Source organism: Panthera uncia, chromosome B4 (genome assembly GCF_023721935.1).
Source record: "Panthera uncia isolate 11264 chromosome B4, Puncia_PCG_1.0, whole genome shotgun sequence".
NCBI lineage: Eukaryota > Metazoa > Chordata > Mammalia > Carnivora > Felidae > Panthera > Panthera uncia.
The window spans coordinates 13,993,255-14,011,902 of record NC_064809.1 but is presented as its reverse complement, the minus strand read 5'-3'; the positions used below and the strand labels follow the sequence as shown (position 1 = coordinate 14,011,902).

At 40.8% G+C, this 18,648-nt stretch overlaps 1 protein-coding gene across 2 annotated transcripts in view; it reads left to right on the top strand.

Moving 5' to 3' along the window:
• Window positions 1–16,933, top strand: part of ITGA8 (integrin subunit alpha 8) — a 188,653-nt gene extending 171,720 nt beyond the window's left edge. Inside the window, exons 28-30 of one of the 2 annotated variants that reach the window (XM_049624653.1) lie at window positions 3,555–3,656; window positions 13,341–13,463; window positions 15,137–16,933. In XM_049624653.1, the coding sequence (XP_049480610.1) occupies window positions 3,555–3,656; window positions 13,341–13,463; window positions 15,137–15,223 (312 nt within the window). In that variant the 3' untranslated portion in view covers window positions 15,224–16,933. Of the gene's footprint in view, window positions 1–3,554; window positions 3,657–10,770; window positions 11,207–13,340; window positions 13,464–15,136 lie in introns of those variants that run through there. The other variant, XM_049624654.1, reaches the window with a different exon arrangement.
• The last annotated feature ends 1,715 nt before the right edge of the window (window positions 16,934–18,648 follow it).

Here is an 18,648-nt window from a genome sequence, read left to right as displayed (position 1 = left end):
TGTTTGTTTCTGTCCACTTGGTGAACGTGCAAACTGGTCAGAAAAAGATTTTATTTAGGTTAATCCTAAATGACACCCTGTCCTGTGACTGTTGCTTAAAACAATCCTTCACAGTGTAAGATTTTACCAGTAAAATCTTTGTCGTCTCACAAGGCTTTGTTTCTGGTAAATGTTGAGAACTTACACATGGGCTGTGTGGTCAAAAACAATTCTTGAGAAGGAATTAAGCAGTGGGAAGGTGGGAAGGAAAGAACTCATGATGTTACTAGCCACACTCTGTATTTAACCAGTTCAAAAGCCTCACTCTCCGTTTGTTACCAACTAGAGGACTTTTATTAGTACCAAGACCATAAGCAAATCATTGTGCACAAGTGAATAACAGAGGCAGCTAGTGAGCTGAAAACGAGGGTATAAATGATGCAGCCATAACAGGAATTGGGCATTTTCTGAGGATTGACTGCTAGCTGGGGCAGGTTGAAGGTCTGAGATATTGTCGAGGGATATTAACTCCAGCTGCTTTTTCAATCCTATTGCAGCTACATGAATAGATTGCTATATGGAAGAAGAGATTTTTTGTTTTGTTTTGTTTTTTGAGAGTGATAGCAGGGGAGAGGGGGAAGGAGAGGCGGGGGACAGGAGAGAGAGAGCGAGAGCGAGAGCGAGAGCGAGAGAGAGAGATTGTGCAGAGCCCGATGTGGGGCTCCATCCCATGACTGTGAGATAGTGACCTGAGCCAAAATCAAGAGTCAGACGCTTAAGCAAGAGCCACCCAGACGCCCCATGATTTATTTTAATAAGAAGAATAATGGGGGTGCCTGGGTGGCTCAGTTGGTTGAGCCACCGACTTCGGCTCAGGTCATGATCTCACCGTTTGGGAGCTCAAGCCCCGTGTCGGGCTCTGTGCTGACAGCTCAGAGCCTGGAGCCTACTTCTGATTCTGTGTCTCCCTCTCTCGCTGCCCCTCCCCCACTCGTGCTCTCTGTCTCAGAAATAAATAAACATTAAAAAAATGTTTAATAACAAGAATAATGTAGTTATGTAAAGACCATGGCGGAAAGCATTCACCTTTAAACATGGAATGAATCTGCTCCCAACTATTGTTCACGAATTAAATACTTATCTGCACCATGCCTTTGACCTGCATCCACAAGAGGAGCGAATCCTTGGTGTGCCTAGCTGATCGAAGCCTAATAGCTGACGTTTCTCATTCCTTAGTGCTCTAGAGCATCTTAGAAAAATGGGCAAAAATACATTTTCCTACTGAAAAGAGTGGCAGAAACATTGTTTTGGAGAATAAAGAGTAGATCAGGGGCGCCTGGGTGGCTCAGTCAGTTGAGCATCCCAACTCTTGATTTCAGCTCAGGTCATGATCCCAGAGTTGTGGAATCCAGCCCCACACTGGGCTCCACGCTGAGTGTGGAGCCTGCTTAAGGTTCTCTCTCTGTCTCTCCCTGTGCCCCTCTTCCCTGCTCACAGTCTCTCTCACAAAAAGAAAGATAAAAAATTAAAAAATCACCAAGAGCACACAAAATTTTATTAGCCGGGTTTTCCACATTAAAAAAAATTTTTTTAACTTTTATTTATTTTTAAGACAGAGCACAAGCAGGGGAGGGACAGAGAGAGAGAGGGAGTCACAGAATCTGAAGAAGCCTCCAGGCTCTGAACTGTCAGCACAGAGCAGGAAGCAGGGTTCAAACTCACAGGCTGTGAAATCATGACCTGAGCCGAAGTCAGACACTCAACCAACTGAGCCACCCAGGTGCCCCAAGGTTTTCCACGTTCTAAAAAACACTTGTCACATAAACAAACAAAAAATCCAGCTTTCGGGTAAAATGGAAAAGCCAGGAGACAGGAGCCACCAAAAAAAGAATTTTTTCCAAATGAATAAAGTTACTTATCCTGGAATGTTAGGGTAGAAAGAAAGAAAAAGTCAAAGATAGAGTGACTTCAAGTATTTAAAAGTTTTTCATGGTCTAGCCTATGCTTATCATCTAGAGGAAATGGGGTTTATTGAAGGGAGGGAAAAATTCAGCTACAGGGGAAAAAAAAAAAAAGAACTTTGTAAAAAAAATGTAAACAAAATTATTACAATACAACCTGATGGACGAAGGGAGGGGAAAAATTCAGCCACAGGGGGGAAAAAAAAAAGAACTTTGTAAAAAAAAAATGTAAACAAAATTATTACAATACAACCTGATGGACTGGCCGCAAGCAACCCAACATTGGATTATAGGTGGGGAAGTGCTCATCAATGTTTAATAAACTGTTCTGGGGGAGCGGGAGAAAAGCTCCAATATGTAGCATTTGCTGATTCCCATGGTGTAAATATCCCCACCATGGCCGATTTCAAGCTGCCAACACAATGTCACCAAATACGGAATTGGGAGGTGAGGCTCCTGTACACCATCATGTAGTATTTCCACTCCCAGGTCCAATAGACCTAAATAATATCCAGAGCACAGATACCAGTAAAATATAATAAAATAATTAAGAAATAGTGAGCTTTGAGTGTGTATTACCTTTTTAAAAATATAATTTTCTGAAGGTTATGTATATTTAAACTTTAATACTGGTTCTGTTTAACTACTGATACTCAAAACTGCTGAAATTTTAACACTCTGCTCTCAATAGCCTTGTGAGCCAATTACAGCCCAAGACTGGATAGCTGTAATCACTGTCTCAAGTTAAATGGAGGAGAACCACAGAGGCTTACATTCTCAAAACGGCTCTCCTTGACTTGCTCTTAAATATTTTCCTTTGGCTTTAATCAACAGTTAATGTGAGAACCAATTAAACAAACAGACAAAAACTTACGCTGAAAAGTTCTCTCAAAAACGCCATGGCTCTAAGTCTGTGGTTCTTAACCAAAGGGATTTTGCTTCCCAGGGGACATTGGCAATAATTACAGATATTTTTGGTTATCACACCTGGGGTTGAGGTGCTACTGGCATCTAGTGGGTAAAGACCACAGCTGCTGCTATACGTCCTGCAGTGTTCAGGACAGTCCCGCATTCAACCCAAATCCTAACAGTACTGAGACTGAGAGAGCCTTCCCGGGTCTTCTGATAAGATGAAATGTGATAAATTCCTTTATAATTTAGTACCAGTCTCTCTCCTAAAACGGTTCCCTCTATCATATAATAAGAGTTTTGTAACTCATTATACCTCCCTTTTGTTCTTCACTAGCAGCAACTGTAGTAATCCTTGTGCTGACTCCTTTCAGGGACTCTGATGTTCTGCTTTTATTCTAACATCATTGAACCAAGTCTTTTGTTAATAAGACAAATTCTTTTCAGAACTAAGAAGAGGATGGATTATTGGGGGGACGGTTGGATGGACAGTTGCATGGATATCTACAAAGATGTCTGGATGGATGGATGGATGGATGGATGGATCATAGGATGGGGAAAAAATTTATTTCAAGAGAGAAAAAGAAGAAAGAAAGAAGGTGGAATTTTGCTTTGGAAATGGGAGACACTGAAAACAGTTGGCTGCCATTGTAACTTCTAAAAGATTTACTTGGAATATATTTAAATATATATTTTTAATTTCAGAGAAAAAATGATCCCTATTCTCTTGCATCCCTGGTGTCCTTCAAAGTTAAGAAGATGCCTTATCAAGATCAGCCAGCAAAACTCCCAGAGGGGAGCATAGGAGTAAGTATCTGAAAAATATAGACGCACAATAATTTCACTGAACTAATCATTTTTTAAATCACTATTCAACTTGTGCTACATTTAAGTGCTTATTACATTAACTTGAGAAACTTGAGAGTGCAGGACTAATACCAGTTTTCTTTAAGTTTATTTATTTTGAGAGAGAGAGAGAGAGAGAAAGCAGGGGAGGGGCAGAGAGAGAGGGAGACAGAATCTCAAGCATGCTCAACGCTGTCAGGGAAGAGCCTGAGGCGGGGCTTGAACTTCACAAACCATGAGATCATGACCTGAGCCGAGATCAAGAGTTGGATCCTTTATCACCTAAGCCACCCAGGTGCCCCAGACTAATATCACTTTTTAATCAAGCCATTTTGTTTGAAAGGAGCCCAGATAGCAATGATCATTATATTGAAATTGCCCCGATTGTTTAATTGTTTATTTATTTACTTCTTTTCTGATTGTTTAACTTTAAGGACAGCATGGTGAGTGAGGTGGGGAGGAAGGAGTCTCTTCCTTAGGGACAGCTGGATGACCTTAGACAGTCATCTTTCCTTTCTAGGCAAAGAACTATAATTTTTGCCTGAAAAGAAAAGGACACTATGAGCTTCATTTGAATGAAATGTTATTTTCAAATTGAGGCTATCAAACATTACTGACACCCAACTCAGACCTGCTGAGTTAGAATCTTCATTTTCTCAAAATCATCAGGGCATCGTGTACCCAGAACAATTTGAGAAGCACTGCTGTGGATGGTATATAAGTTGATACTATCATAATGTGTCTTATCAGCCTAGGTCTTAAATGTAATTATAAAATTTAATCTTTCTATAGCCTGATCTACTTTTAGCCATTTAAATTAGATGAATCCATTGATTAGTGATTTGCAACTCTTGAGTATGCAAAGAAGCATCACTCATGTGACTTTAAAGATAAAAACATGCTAAGACCTCACCCCAAACATCAGGATTCAGTAGGTCTGGCACTGTGCTTTAAAAGCGCCTGGGTGGCTCAGACAGTTAAGCATCCAACTTGTAATTTCGGCTCAGGTCGTAATCTCGCAGTTGGTAAGACTGAGCCCCACGGTGGGCTCTGTGTTGATGGTGTAGAGCCTGCTGGGATTCTCTCTCTGCCCCTGCCCTGTGCTCACTCTTTCTCTCAAAAACAAAACAAAACAAAAAAACCCCAAAACATTGAAAGCACTGAGAATCTCTAGCACCTAGTCTGGCAGCACGGAGCAAGACCCACATTTCCAATGTGTTTCAAAACACATTCTCCGGGGGGCGCCTGGGTGGCTCAGTCGGTTGAGCGGCCGGCTTCCGCTCAGGTCATGATCTCGCGGTCCGTGAGTTCGAGCCCCGTGTTGGGCTCTGTGCTGACAGCTCAGAGCCTGGAGCCTGTTTCCAATTCTGTGTCTCCCTCTCTCTCTGACCCTCCCCTGTTCATGCTGTCTCTCCCTGTCTCAAAAATAAATAAAACGTTTAAAAAAAAATTGAAAAACAGTTTAAAAAAAAAAAAACACATTCTCCGGGCTTCATCCTGGCTCCGCCCACTCTAATTAAGAAACTTTCAGGAAATCACTCTGCTTCGCTGGGGCTATTAACCATATTCACCTGAAAGCATTGTCAAGAAGGTTAATAAAATGATGTCTGAGGAGCCCAAGCATTACACCTAGAACAAGGTATTCAAGTCAGTAATAGCAACCTTCCCAAAATGCCTTACCCTCTCCCTCTAGGTTGAGGAAGCCCAAACTGGAAATGTCAAAGTATTTGAGTAAACATTGGTGGCATTTGAAAGTAAGCACTGCCACATCTTTCTTTATGTGGCTCATTTCTCTTTCCTTAGCAAGATGTCTACCACAGTTTGGATTTATGTTCAACCTAGAAGACAGAGGCTTTGGGTTTTTAATATAGGATGTTCTTCCGAAGAGGTTCAAAGGCTTGTTGCTCTAAGGGAGATAAATCTGGGTCCCTTTGTTTTCTCCGAGCATGTGTTTCATAAAAGAAACATATGTTACAGTCAGTCCCATCAACAGTATTGTGTCTTTCTGCACTGGCCACAGGTGACAGCCTGCTGTTCTCAACCCATCTCAAAAGATCCACAAAATCATCAGATACATGTGCTTCCCCCATCCCCACCACTCCTGTCATTGCATTTTTCAAAAGCCTTGTTATCTGGGGTGAATGATTTACCACATCATGAATATGAAGGTTATTGGGAAAACATTTCGGAATGAAGGTTCTCTGAGGTCTCGCAGATCTGCCCCACCCCACGCTCAAGGGAAATGATTTTCCTGTGGCTTGCTTTGAGAGGACTGGGCTTTGGGCTGGCTGATGTTTTCTTCTAGCAAGTTCTTCTCAAAGGTCTTTCTTATATGGAAAAGAAAGCAGCAGAAGAGAATTGCTTTAAGGCGCTAAATCAGTTGGAATGGGTAGCTGGGAATCATAATTATGAACCCCAATCCCTACTCTGCCATTGGGTAAACCTTCTCGGATACTTTTTTTGTGATGAGCCTAGAGACTGGTGGCTTGTTTTCCTAGGCCCTTGTGCGGGTTGATTAGTTTGTTTGTACTTCCTTGGCAACAAGGTCATGATTCAGCCATTTTTTTGAGCCCGGTGTGAGCTTCTTTGAAGAAGAGAGCAATCCCCATTTGCTACCTGCAGCATGTCTGTTTGTGACAAATGAACTCATGAAGCATGACTCTGGCCGTGTTCAGAGGTGAGGGAAAGGTTGCATGAGGCAAGGAATAAACTGAACACAGAGTCATTAAAGCGCAGCAGAGAAAAAAACAGGATTCAGTCATTTGAACACTTTGCTTAATAATCATCTTTGGCATTTGTATGTGGTGCCACTGAAGCCAAATTCTATAATTTACATCCAGAAAAGGAATATTATTGTCTAGTAACTGCAATTGTAGTTGTTATAAACTAGTTAGCGAAAATCTTTCCTTAAACCTCCTACAGGGGTGCCTGGGTGGCTCAGGTCACTATCTTGCGGTTTGAGTTCAAGCCCGCGTCGGCCTCTGTACTGACAGCTCAGAGCCTGGAGCTTGCTTTGGATTCTGTGTCTCCCTCTCTCTCTCTCCCCCGTTCATGCTCTGTCTCTCTCTCTCTCTAAAAAATAAACATTAAAAAATATTTTTAAAGCAAAAACCTCATACAGAAACTGTAAATTTCATTTACATTTCATCGTTTCATTTCATTTGCTAGCACAGCTTTAGAACCTTAAAATAGAGTTATTATATTCAACAATTATTTGTGGAGTTCAAACTGCTTATCTCATAGGGGCTATTGAAATGTTAAAATGTGTGTTCAGCTGGTCCACTTTATGTTATTATTTTATTCTAAATGGCACTGTAGGTAGGGCATCTTGGTACATTTAAACCATTCTTGCGACCCCTATGAAGTATGTTTACACAAGATTTTGTGAGACATAAATACAGATGTCAACATTAATTACAGTTGCAAATACAAGGGAGCTTTTTCCTTCTACCTTGGCATTTTGTCAAATATACAAAAACATATCATAAACGTCAATGATAAAATGTAGGCATATTAAAAAGTTATGTATGGTCCTTCAACCGTAATAAAGAACAACGAGATTTATGACATGATGAAGGTAAGATTAAATGTTCCCTACTTAGCATCACTTTAAGAAAGTTTAAATTCCATTTATAATTTATGGATCTCACTTCCTAAGATTGCAGATAATTATAATAAGTGAATTGTTAAAATTTTATACTATTTCTTTATTTTTTTTTTTTAATTTTTTTTTCAACGTTTTTTATTTATTTTTGGGACAGAGAGAGACAGCATGAACGGGGGAGGGGCAGAGACAGAGGGAGACACAGAATCGGAAACAGGCTCCAGGCTCCGAGCCATCAGCCCAGAGCCCGACGCGGGGCCCGAACTCACGGACCGCGAGATCGTGACCTGGCTGAAGTCGGACGCTTAACCGACTGCACCACCCAGGCGCCCCTATACTATTTCTTTAAATAGCTACAGGTTCTTGATACATAAAGATGAATTGAAACAGTTTGTTGATTGGTTGGCACACACTTAAGTTTTTCACCCTAAATTTTAAGTACTTCAGTTAGTCAACATTACCCTTCTTTCTTTTATTTTTTTTAATGTTTTTCTTAATTGATATTTGAGAGAGAGAGAGAGAGAGAGAGAGAGACAGAGCATGAGTGGGGGAGGGGCAGAGAGATGGAGAATCTGAAATGGGCTCCAGGCTCCGGGCTACGAGCTGTCAGCACAGATCCCGACACAGGGCTCAAAGTCACGAGCAGTGAGATCATGACCTGAGCCAAAGTCAGACACTTAACCGCTTAACCGACTGAGCCACTCAGGTGCCCCTACCCTTCTTTCTGAAAGCAGTTGAAACATATAATCACTTGCTCGTATTTTTAAAGGAAACCTTTAGTCCTCAATACACCCTTTCTGCCATCGGACCACCTTCTAGATGAATGATTCTTACAAGGAGGGGCTTAGGTAATTGGGCAAATCACACCTTTGTGTGAGACTATACAGAATGTTCTAGAGCTATGTAGTCCAGTATGGTAGCCATCAGCCACAGGTGGATAGTGAGTACCTGAGATGTAGCCACTGTGACTGAAGAAGTAAACTAGAAGTTTGACTTCATTTTAACTCATTTAAATGTAAACCTAAAAACTGTAGCAATCTAAGATTTTTTGTCCATTAAATGCAGCTATATTTTTTTGGTGAGACTACATTTTGCTTTTCCCACTGAAAATCTGGTTTGTTGTTATATGCTGTAAATATCAAATACACACTGGATTTTGGAGACTTCGTTAAAAAAAAAAAGAATTTAAAACGTCTTGTGGAGGGGCGCCTGGGTGGCTCAGTCGGTTAAGCATCTGACTTGAGCTCAGGTCATGATCTCACGGTTTGTGGGTTCGAGCCCCACGTCAAGCTCTGTGCTGACAGCTCAGAGCCAGGAGCCTGCTTCACATTCTGTGTCTCCCTCTCTCTTTTCCCCTCCCCTGCTTGGGCTCAGTCTCTCAAAAATGAATAATGTTAAAAAAAATAAAAAAACAAAAATAAATAAAATGTCTTGTGGATATTTTTATTATCAACTACATGTTGACATGATAATAGTTTGGATATTTAGGGTTAAATAAATTATTAAAATTAATGTCTCATCTTTCTTTTTCCTTTTTCAAAAAATTCCTAAGTCACACACGTGGCTTGCATTATATTTCTGTTGGACAGCACTCATCTATTGCAGGGTTATACAAGGTTCCAGTTTGGAGCTGGTGATAATAGCTACAGAGCTCCAGAGAACATTGGAGTGTTAAATCAGTCTTATTTGAAATGAGTGAAAAATTATTACAGTAAATTAGTGTTTAGTCATGACAAACTCTGACAATTAAGACCTGTTTTTCTTACTATTTACTTCCCAATGGATAATGTAAGCTTCTTGTGGGCTTATCAAAACGAGCTGCAATGGGGCGCCTGGGTGGCTCAGTCGGTTGAGCGGCCGACTTCGGCTCGGGTCATGATCTCGCGGTCCGTGAGTTTGAGCCCCGCGTCAGGCTCTGTGCTGACAGCTCGGAGCCTGGAGCCTGTTTCGGATTCTGTGTCTCCCTCTCTCTGACACTCCCCCGTTCATGCTCTGTCTCTCTCTGTCTCAAAAATAAACGTTAAAAAATTTAAAAACAAAAACAAAAAAACAAAATGAGCTGCAAGATGAACATAAACAATGAGTAACAAAGCTTCAGTATTTTCCAACATTTTATTTCGTGCCAAGCTTTCCCAAACCATTCTGAAATTTCCATAGCACTGATACAGATTTAAATAAGCTTTGGTCATATAAAAGTAGTCAATTAAGTCTTTCCCTAGTAAGTTTGCCTGTGCAGTTCAAGTTTCTAATTCATACAAAGCATTGAGTTTCAGGAAAGGCTGGGCTTTACCTATTTCCACCCACGGATGAAATGCCCCCATTGCCATTTATAGACATGAATATGTCACATGACTCCCTGATCAATGTGTTTTCAGAAAGACTTCTCTTTCCAAGACATGTGTGACTCTTCCAATGACGTGTTACACTTGACTCTTCATCCACCTCTTTCCATCAACAACCGATGAGCTCTCCTGCCCTGGATATCTGGAGAAATGCTCTGGGGCAGTGTTGTTGATTTTCCATATTTCCACTGGCCTTGGTGTAGTGACTTCTTGACTAGGCAGCGAAAAGCCTAGATAAGTTTAGGAAAACACCAGGGGCCAAGGAAGGTCTTTGCAGCTGCTCCCATTTTAGATTGAGAAGATTGGGCAGCCTCAGTGCCACATGGATGTCCTAAAGGCAGCTGGCAAGCAAAGCAGAATGCAGGCACAGGAGGAAAGTTTTTGAGTTTGTGTTCTTTTAGAACTCTTTGTCCTTTCCTCCTGGTTAATTACATATGATGATTTACAGGAAATGTACATGACATGTGTAATCTTAACGTTTAAAATACCCAGAGAAGGGGAATGGAGTGGTATTATTTTTTTAATTTTTTTTTTAACGTTTATTTTTGAGACAGAGAGAGACAGAGCATGAATGGGGGAGGGTCAGAGAGACAGGGAGACACAGAATCTGAAACAGGCTCCAGGCTCCGAGTTGTCAGCACAGAGCCCGACGCGGGGCTCAAACTCACGGACCGTGAGATCATGACCTGAGCCGAAGTCAGACGCTTAACCAACTGGGCCACTCAGGTGCCCCATGGAGTGGTATTTTTTAAGTGAGCATAATGTTACTGGGAGCAGACTGATGACAGTTTGGGTGATGAGAATTTCAGAATTTGGAACTGAATAGGACAGTAGCAATCATCTGGTCTCGGACATTTTTAAGACACTACTGTCAGCACCTTTGGAAGTGAATGCAAACAAAAAGCCAATAGATTTTGTAATTGTACCTATATGCTGTTCTCTGCTTCAAGAGACTCTAATAAGCATATCCTGTTCAATTTAATATTTTATTCATATTTTTCCATCATTGCTGCAAAAAAAAGTCCACATATGTAGCATCATTCTTTGTAAGTGACCTCCCTACCTGTTTCTACAGAATGAGAAGTTTATTTTTTTTTAATTTTTTTAAATGTTTATTTATTTTTGGCAGAGAGAGAGACACAGAGCATGAGCAGGGAGCGGCAGAGAGAGAGAGGGAAACACAGAATCCAAAGCAGGCTCCAGGCTCTGAGCTGTCAGCACAGAGCCCGATTCGGGGCTTGAACTCACAGACCACGAGATCATGACCTGAGCTGAAGTCAGAAGCTCAACTGACTGAGCCATCCAGGTGCCCCAAGAATGAGAAGTTTTTTAAATAACAACATCAAAGCCTACAGTAGCCAAGAAACCCAGCAAAGTTGTTAGTAGCTCTTCTCCCAATCCATTGCTTTTTATTAAACTAACAATGTGACCAGAATAGTCTATGGACTTTCTTTCAACCCTTTTAGCTGTATTACTGTAAAGTACCTACTAGTAAATTTTGGCAATCTCTAACACATGCACCCAATATAGCCTGAAACTATGTTGTTTCCTCAGTGAAATTAGAGTTCGGGGGGAAGAAACATTTATAAGAAACCCCAGAATTGGCCGTGGCTCCAGATTTTCTCTTTCCTGGGCCACCCTAACTGGCCAGTGAATACATACATGATCAATACCATCCCTGGTAGTTTCAAAGTCTGAAATTCTCATTACCAAAATTGTTTGAGTCTGCTTCCAGTAATGTTATTTCATTCTGAAAGATCACCTCATGTCCTTCCTCCAAACACTTTAAGAGGAGGATTGAGCACTGATTTCATAGGTATTAGATGTAATTCACTAAGGGAAAAGAATATAAAGGGAAGTGATTCAGAAGTCATCAGTCCCTATCTTGCTCATGTAGCCATATACATGCAAAGGATTGTTTTAGAGTAAGTCACTTAGGCTGCAGAATCCAGGTGGCATTGTGACTGCTTTCAGTCCTTCAGTGCATCATTTCTTCACATGCCGTGTGTCCTGTCCTTAGACTGCAACAAGCAGGGCAAGAGTAATCCCATCATGGTCATGGAATTGTTGTACTTCCTGCTGATGCGTTGGATGAAATAGGGACTGTGCTGGCAATGGGCATTAACGGGCGAAGGAGGAAGGTATAAATGGTGAGGAGGTTATGGCCAGCCTTTTCCTCACTGAGAGCAGGGAGCAAGTCCCTGGCACTAGTGTGCATGTGGAATGACTAGCAGTCTCACTACTGTTGATGCCTTTGTTTGGTCTGGATATCAATGATGCTTGGGACCGGAGAATTGAGAGAATTAAGTCATCAGTATGTCCGCTGCATAGGGGAAATGGACCAAGATGAAGGAGCAGTGAAAAGCCTAATAAGCTGAGAAAACCAGAGGCAGGATGCTCCAATCTAGTTAAGAAGGCAGAGGAAAGAGGTGATCATGGTCAGGGCCCAATACTTGGGTACAGGCTATGAAAACACCCATACATTTCCAGCCAAGACACATTCCAGAGCCACCAACCTTTGCTATGAGTCCATCATCTCTTGACTAGTGGGTTAGAGAATTGTGACCTAGAGGTCCCAAACATGTTATCAGAACTGGACCTATGATCCTTCCAACCAACACAGTTAAAACGAGGAGCACTCTGCCTGGTTTAACAGAGGCAGTGCTTACTTCTCTCTAAAACCAGATAGACCTGCCTGGATGAATAACATTTCAGATCCAAGAATATTTTCATTTCTAATTTCTTTGGCAGAGGTGTTAGCAGCATGACTGGGTCTCTTGGTTTTGTCTGGGGGTCTACAGCTTCTTTGCCGTCGGGGTCTCCAGAGACACATTTCCCCAGCACGTGGGCAATAGGGGAGCTGCTTCTGCTCATGGGGGAGGGGAGGGGTGGTTCATGGACACTGAGCATGCAGTCCTGCTGGGAAGGTCTTCTTTTCCTCCAAATTCCCTTGCAACAGTGGGGAATGAAATGAGTTCTAACAGCAACCGAAAACTGGATCTAGGATTGAAGGCAACCCCAATGCACCCAGACACTTAGCATTCACTTTGCTTACTCCCATAAACTCCAAGATGGCTAGTGAGGCTGTGGGCCATCATAAACACAGAAGCTAGAGATAAAGAGGTGGTGGCATTAATTAGTTGTGTGACTCACTTAGCTCCTCTGGGACTCAATCTTCTCATCAATAAAATGGGGGGGGGGGTAGTGGTGGTTATATTAGGTGATTTCTAATCTTTTTGCACATTCAACAGTCCAGTGGATCCAATTCAACTCACTTCTCAGTGAGGTTAGCCCAGTTCTGTAGAGAAATGTGTGTGGACAGACTTGGCCTTTCATAGGGTCAATGGCAGTCATTACTGCCACAAAAGGTCCAGCCCAATTTAAGGTCATTCCTTTTCACCTTGTTGGTTCTCAGTCTTGATCCACTTCAATTCCATTCCAGGGTTTCTGGGCTGTTCTAAGCCAAACACCCACCAAGTGTCTGTAATTAGATCTTCCATTCAACCTAGGAGACCTCAGAATGTGCTGTTTTTTAAGAGTTTATGTTTGAGTTCTGTAGACATTCAGATCTCCCCTAGGATGATTTCAACTATTATATGGATCTTTTCAGAACTACTCCCAGTATTGTATGGTAATTACTACTTTATTTCACCCAACAGTTTTCAAATTTGAGGTCATTTGCTTTATTTTCCATTTCAGATTAAGACATCAGTTATCTGGGCAACCCCAAATGTTTCCTTCTCAATCCCATTATGGGTAATAATACTAGCAATACTTCTCGGATTATTGGTTCTGGCCATCTTAACCTTAGCTTTATGGAAGGTAAGTTTATTTATTTTGTTTTTCTTTTTGAGTAGAGAGGCCACTGAGGGGATTTACAAGGATCCACCTAGTGATTTGAAAAGACAATGCCAGAGGCACGATTTGGGGATTTTTAACAGACATAAAGGGAAAATTGTGTCTTGTTTGTCTTGGCAAACTTACTATGCCTGTGTAGCTGACATTTAAGAAGACCAAGAGTGTTTAATGCTGCTTTTATCTGGAGATTTCTTGTAAATAAATACAGAGAAAGTTAGACTTTCTTAGCTAAGACCTGTGATCTTCTTTCCAATATACTTGTGGTGAAAATGTTACTGTGAAGCCTTCTTTTTCTTGTTTAATTAATCAAGATCTCAAGCTTTTTGCTGACATGGTCCCATCAGCAATTGTTTGAGATGTTTCTTTTTAAGCACCACAAATGCAATTAATATAGTAGTTAACTGATACTTGGACTCTTGGGCCAAATAGATCATGCATGTTATATGCTTGGAATTTTTTTTTTTTTTTTTGATCTTGCCAATAAGTCCATCTCCATTAGGAAGGCTTAATGAATTCTTTCATGTGTTTCTGGCCTGAAAACCAACACGGCTGCCAAGTTTCACAGACCTTTCCATTCCAAAAAAGAAACAGTGGCACAATTACATGACTGTAAGAGTAATTAATCTAGTCACATCTTAGTTAACCACTATTGTTGGGGTTCCCCAAAATCATAGTGTATTTTTATTTTAAAACAATATGTGGCATGCTTAAAAAATGGAGAAAACCTTGCCATGTGAGTTAAATAATGGCTTTCCTGATCATTATCAATTGTTTTGTGCCATCCTGAGCCTACACGGTCTACTGAATTTTTTACCTTTTGAAATAGACCTTTGTGTTATTCTGTTATTTATACCATCTTTGTTTCCATAAACGATAGTGTGGCAATTGACAGAATATGGTCCTAGTCTTGCAGAAAAAAAAAAAAAAAAGACAACTCAATAGTTATCAACAAAACCCAATGCATTTGGCTTCTGGTGTAAGAAGCAATAAATAAGGATTGAGGTCAAGATTTCTAGGGAAAGTTAGATTCTCCTAGACCAAATACTAATTTGAAATTCAGGAGGATTAAGATTCTAGAATCACTTCTTCCCCAAGTTGTTGGTTGATCTTTAGAAAGTTGCTTAGATGTTCTGGGATTTAAAGGAATGACCTTTCTAGACAAAGAATGACAATCTGCTTTTCCTGTTTATGCTCTGTGTTCCACAAGTACAGAGGGATATGCAAGTTTCTCCTCTCTTTTTCCTAAATTCCACCCTGAGATAGCCTATGACACACTTCAGGAGAGAGTCCCCCTTCCCTGGCCAGCAGCAGTTAGGACTTCTGCTGGCTCCAAAAAACATGCAGAAAAGCAGAGAGGAAATCTTTGGGCCTTGTTGCTATAATCTCAGGAAAAATATACAAGGTCCCTAAGTGGATTATATAACACAGGGAAATTCTCCCACTAGCACGAACACTCTGCCTTATGCAATAAATTCGTCACCGCAGGTAAAGGATCCTCGGCTTTCCTCTCCTAATTCAGAGAATTGGTCAGATAATATCCACAGAGCTTCAGTTTCTTATAGAAAATACAATAAAGTGAAAATTCTTAGAACGAGGAGTTTCACCCATTCCCAGAACACCATTTCTCTTTTTCACAGTGCGGATTCTTTGACAGAGCAAGACCACCCCAGGATGACATGAATGACAGGGAACAACTCACAGATGAGAAAACCATTGAGACATGAAAAGCAAAAGCAAAGTTCAAGACACTCGAACACTGGTCCTGTTCAAAGCAAAGAAGGAACATAAAGGTTAAACAAAGGTTTCCCTGTACCCGCCAGCGACCTAGGAAATGGAAGCGCCCCAGAAATATCACCTCATCTGTGCTGCACTTTGGAGAAGATGCCACGGAGCCCAGAGACCCTTCTGGGAGAGGTAACGTCCTCAACACTGTGGAAACCATTAGCCATCACGGAAGACATCTTTCGCTTTAGTCATTCTGCCTTTGGCAGACACTCTGAAATGGGCATGGGAACTCAAGTTGCTTTCCAGGTAAATCCAACTCAAGTCGCAGAGATGAACTATTGGAATTACGGTCAACTTCAGAAGGTGAACTAGGACCGAACCTTCCAACACTACTGTATCCAGCGGAATATTTGACACCTCCCTATGGAAAAGAAGCATTTCTAATGAAGTTATGGCTCAGGGAGACAAGCATATGTTGTTGGTACTGTGAAAGTACTTTTGAAACGACAAAGATAATCTTGTAACTGAGGATAACAATTTATTTATTTATTTTCCATGTCTCTGGGGAGATATCCTGGTCATCTAGAAGATTTGGACATTAAGATTTGGTTAGCTGGTTCTCGAAATCACTCACTAAATTTCCTTCTAAGGTAACCATCTGGTGCAGATAAATTCACAGAACATCTTTAGACAGCGCTAAGAAAAAGCAGACAGTTTCACTTAATACTTAGCTGCCTGCTACCTGAAATCACTTGGATTCACACTTTCCGAGGACTCACATCTGCTTGATTTAGCTTGGCAAAAAGTTGTATTTATATTTCCTTTCATACAAAAAAAAAAAAAATGCTTTCTATTGACTTAATTAGCAATACACAGATTTCAAGGTCCTCTCACACCTGTGTGGTGTTTAAAAGTAAGGGTAAAATTTCTGAGTCCATTGATACAAAAACAGTTTTATAATATGGGTAAACATTATTTTTAATATCTATAAGGAACAACAGCAATACTTAGCTTGGGATTAAATAACCTATTTCTCTACTATTCCTCAAATCTATATACACAGAGAAGACACATCAAGCATACATGGGAAGGAAATACAAAGTTATGCAGATGTGAGATGAACCCAGAAAAGGGATTCCTAAGAATTTTATTTAGAATTTCCTATTCTAACCTTACTACTCATTTTTACCGCTAATCTTTATAATACACAACTTCAGAAAATAACCTTTATTTAAGCTATTCTCCCATCACCTAAAATTTAACCACCACAGAAAGTTGATGTTTAAAACTCTTGTAAATAATCCATAGTCGTGTGTAATGTCATCGTTTCTGAAGTAAACTTGACCAGCCAAAGTTATATAATCTGCACAGTTTTGTAGCCTTTTTATGATCATGAAAAATTACCATGAAGAAATGCTGAACAAATTTTATATTTATGTGCAATATTTTATAGACCTACGTATCTAAAGCATGTATGTTTACACTGGCATTAGTTATTTTTTTAATTAATATCCTATTACATATAATAGAGCAAGTGGACCAAAATCCTTAGGTTTACAAAGCAGTTGGAAAAGTTGTATTCCCAGCGTCAGCAATCACACTTTATTTGAAAGATGAGCCAAACTCACAGACACTAAATTTTCTGTTGTGCCTTAGCCTGGAGGCCAGCCATTTGGCTATAGTTGCAGATCTTCCTTGGAAACCAAATGCAAGGCTCATGGAAGGATACTCTGACACAGTTCATATTTTTCCCAGTTGTGAATTAAATCCTGTCACGGTAGCAGTTTCAAGTTGTAAGGACAGAAGTCTGGCTCCCAGGGCATATGGCCGACTGTGGGTGAGAACCACAGGTGCCTCAGAGAGTTTGAGGGTCCCACACCAGCCTCTGCAGGTCTTCTGTGTTAGTCTTCCAGGTAGAATTGGTTTGGCAAGGAGGTGGCTGTCTATATGTGATTGGAGGAGTGCCAAACAGGTTTCTCTGCCCCCACATAACACCCTAACTCTTGTCATCATGCCTGACTTTGGGCCAATAGAGATTAGCTCCTAAGGATTTGGGGTTCTAGAAGGACCCTGAGAAAACCCACCCATTGCCTTTTAAGTTAACATTCGTGAAGAAACTCAGAACCCCTAGGGCTACATAAATGTAGGACCCCATGAGCTGGGTCACACAGACACCCGGAGGAAAGGACAGATGCCAGGAACAAGACTAGGACCCGGAACGGAGCGAGATCTGAGGTTTCCTCACAGTCTCAGCCAAGAGTGGTCCTCTCTGCAGAGACGGACATTTGACAGAGGACCATCACACACACAGTGGCCCCCTCTGCCACTTTAGATGTGGAAGCAAATGGAGGAAAGGGGGCACCTGAGGTCAGGTGAACCCACCAGTCATCAGTTCCCGAGCAGCACCGCCGCTTAAGGAACACTGTGTCGATGCACTGAGAGTATCTGCTTCTCGCCATAACACTGCCGATCACTTTCATAATTCATGTTGTACCATGCTTCTGTTAGAGTCTATGTATATCTTAGATATCCCTTTTGAAATTCTTACAGCTGGCTTAGAAGACGTGGAAAAAAGGGGCAAATCAAGTTTTATACACTTGGAGATTTTTATACAGTAAATAAACATGGACTAGTCACCACTGAAACCCCCACTTTTTCAACTCCTTTTTTTTCTTCTTTTATTTAAATACATATGTAGATATCTGTGAAGATTTTCACATGCCTATTAACCTTGCCACTAATAAAATGAAAAATTAAAGACACGATGACGTACTTGTGGTCTGTTTTGCACACAACGTACAGCTTTCCCACAATAGCAGAGATCAAACGTTTCTATCTTCATGCTTTGATTTTTCATTATTATAAAGACATTTAATGTTGGAAGAAATCTGGAAGAGTGAGAATACAACATTTCTTTGGGATGATGAGAATGTTCTAAACTTAGATTGTGGTGATGTTTGCATAACTCCATGAGTACACCAAAAAATACTGAATTGTACACTTTAAATGGGTAAGTTTTATAATATGTGAATTAAATCCCAATAAAGGTATTTAAAAAACATTTTTAAGTTACTTCTAATAACTCTACCCTTATACAACTGATTACTTTTCTCTACATTGCCTTTCAAATTTTGACCATATAAAAATCTTAGCACCTTTTTTAAGTTTATTTATTTATTTTTGAGAGGGAGAGAAAGTGCACACAAGCTGGGGAGGGGCAGAGAGAGATGGAGAAGGAGAATCCCGAGCAGGCTCCAGACTATCAGCATGGAGCCCAGTGTGGGGCTTGAACTCATGAACCGTGAGATCATGACCTGAACCAAAATCGCGAGGCAGACACTTAACCGACTGAGCCACACAGGCTCCCCAAAATCTTAGCTCCTTTATGAAGCTCTGTGTCTTCAGCCAAGCTGTGTCTCCAGCT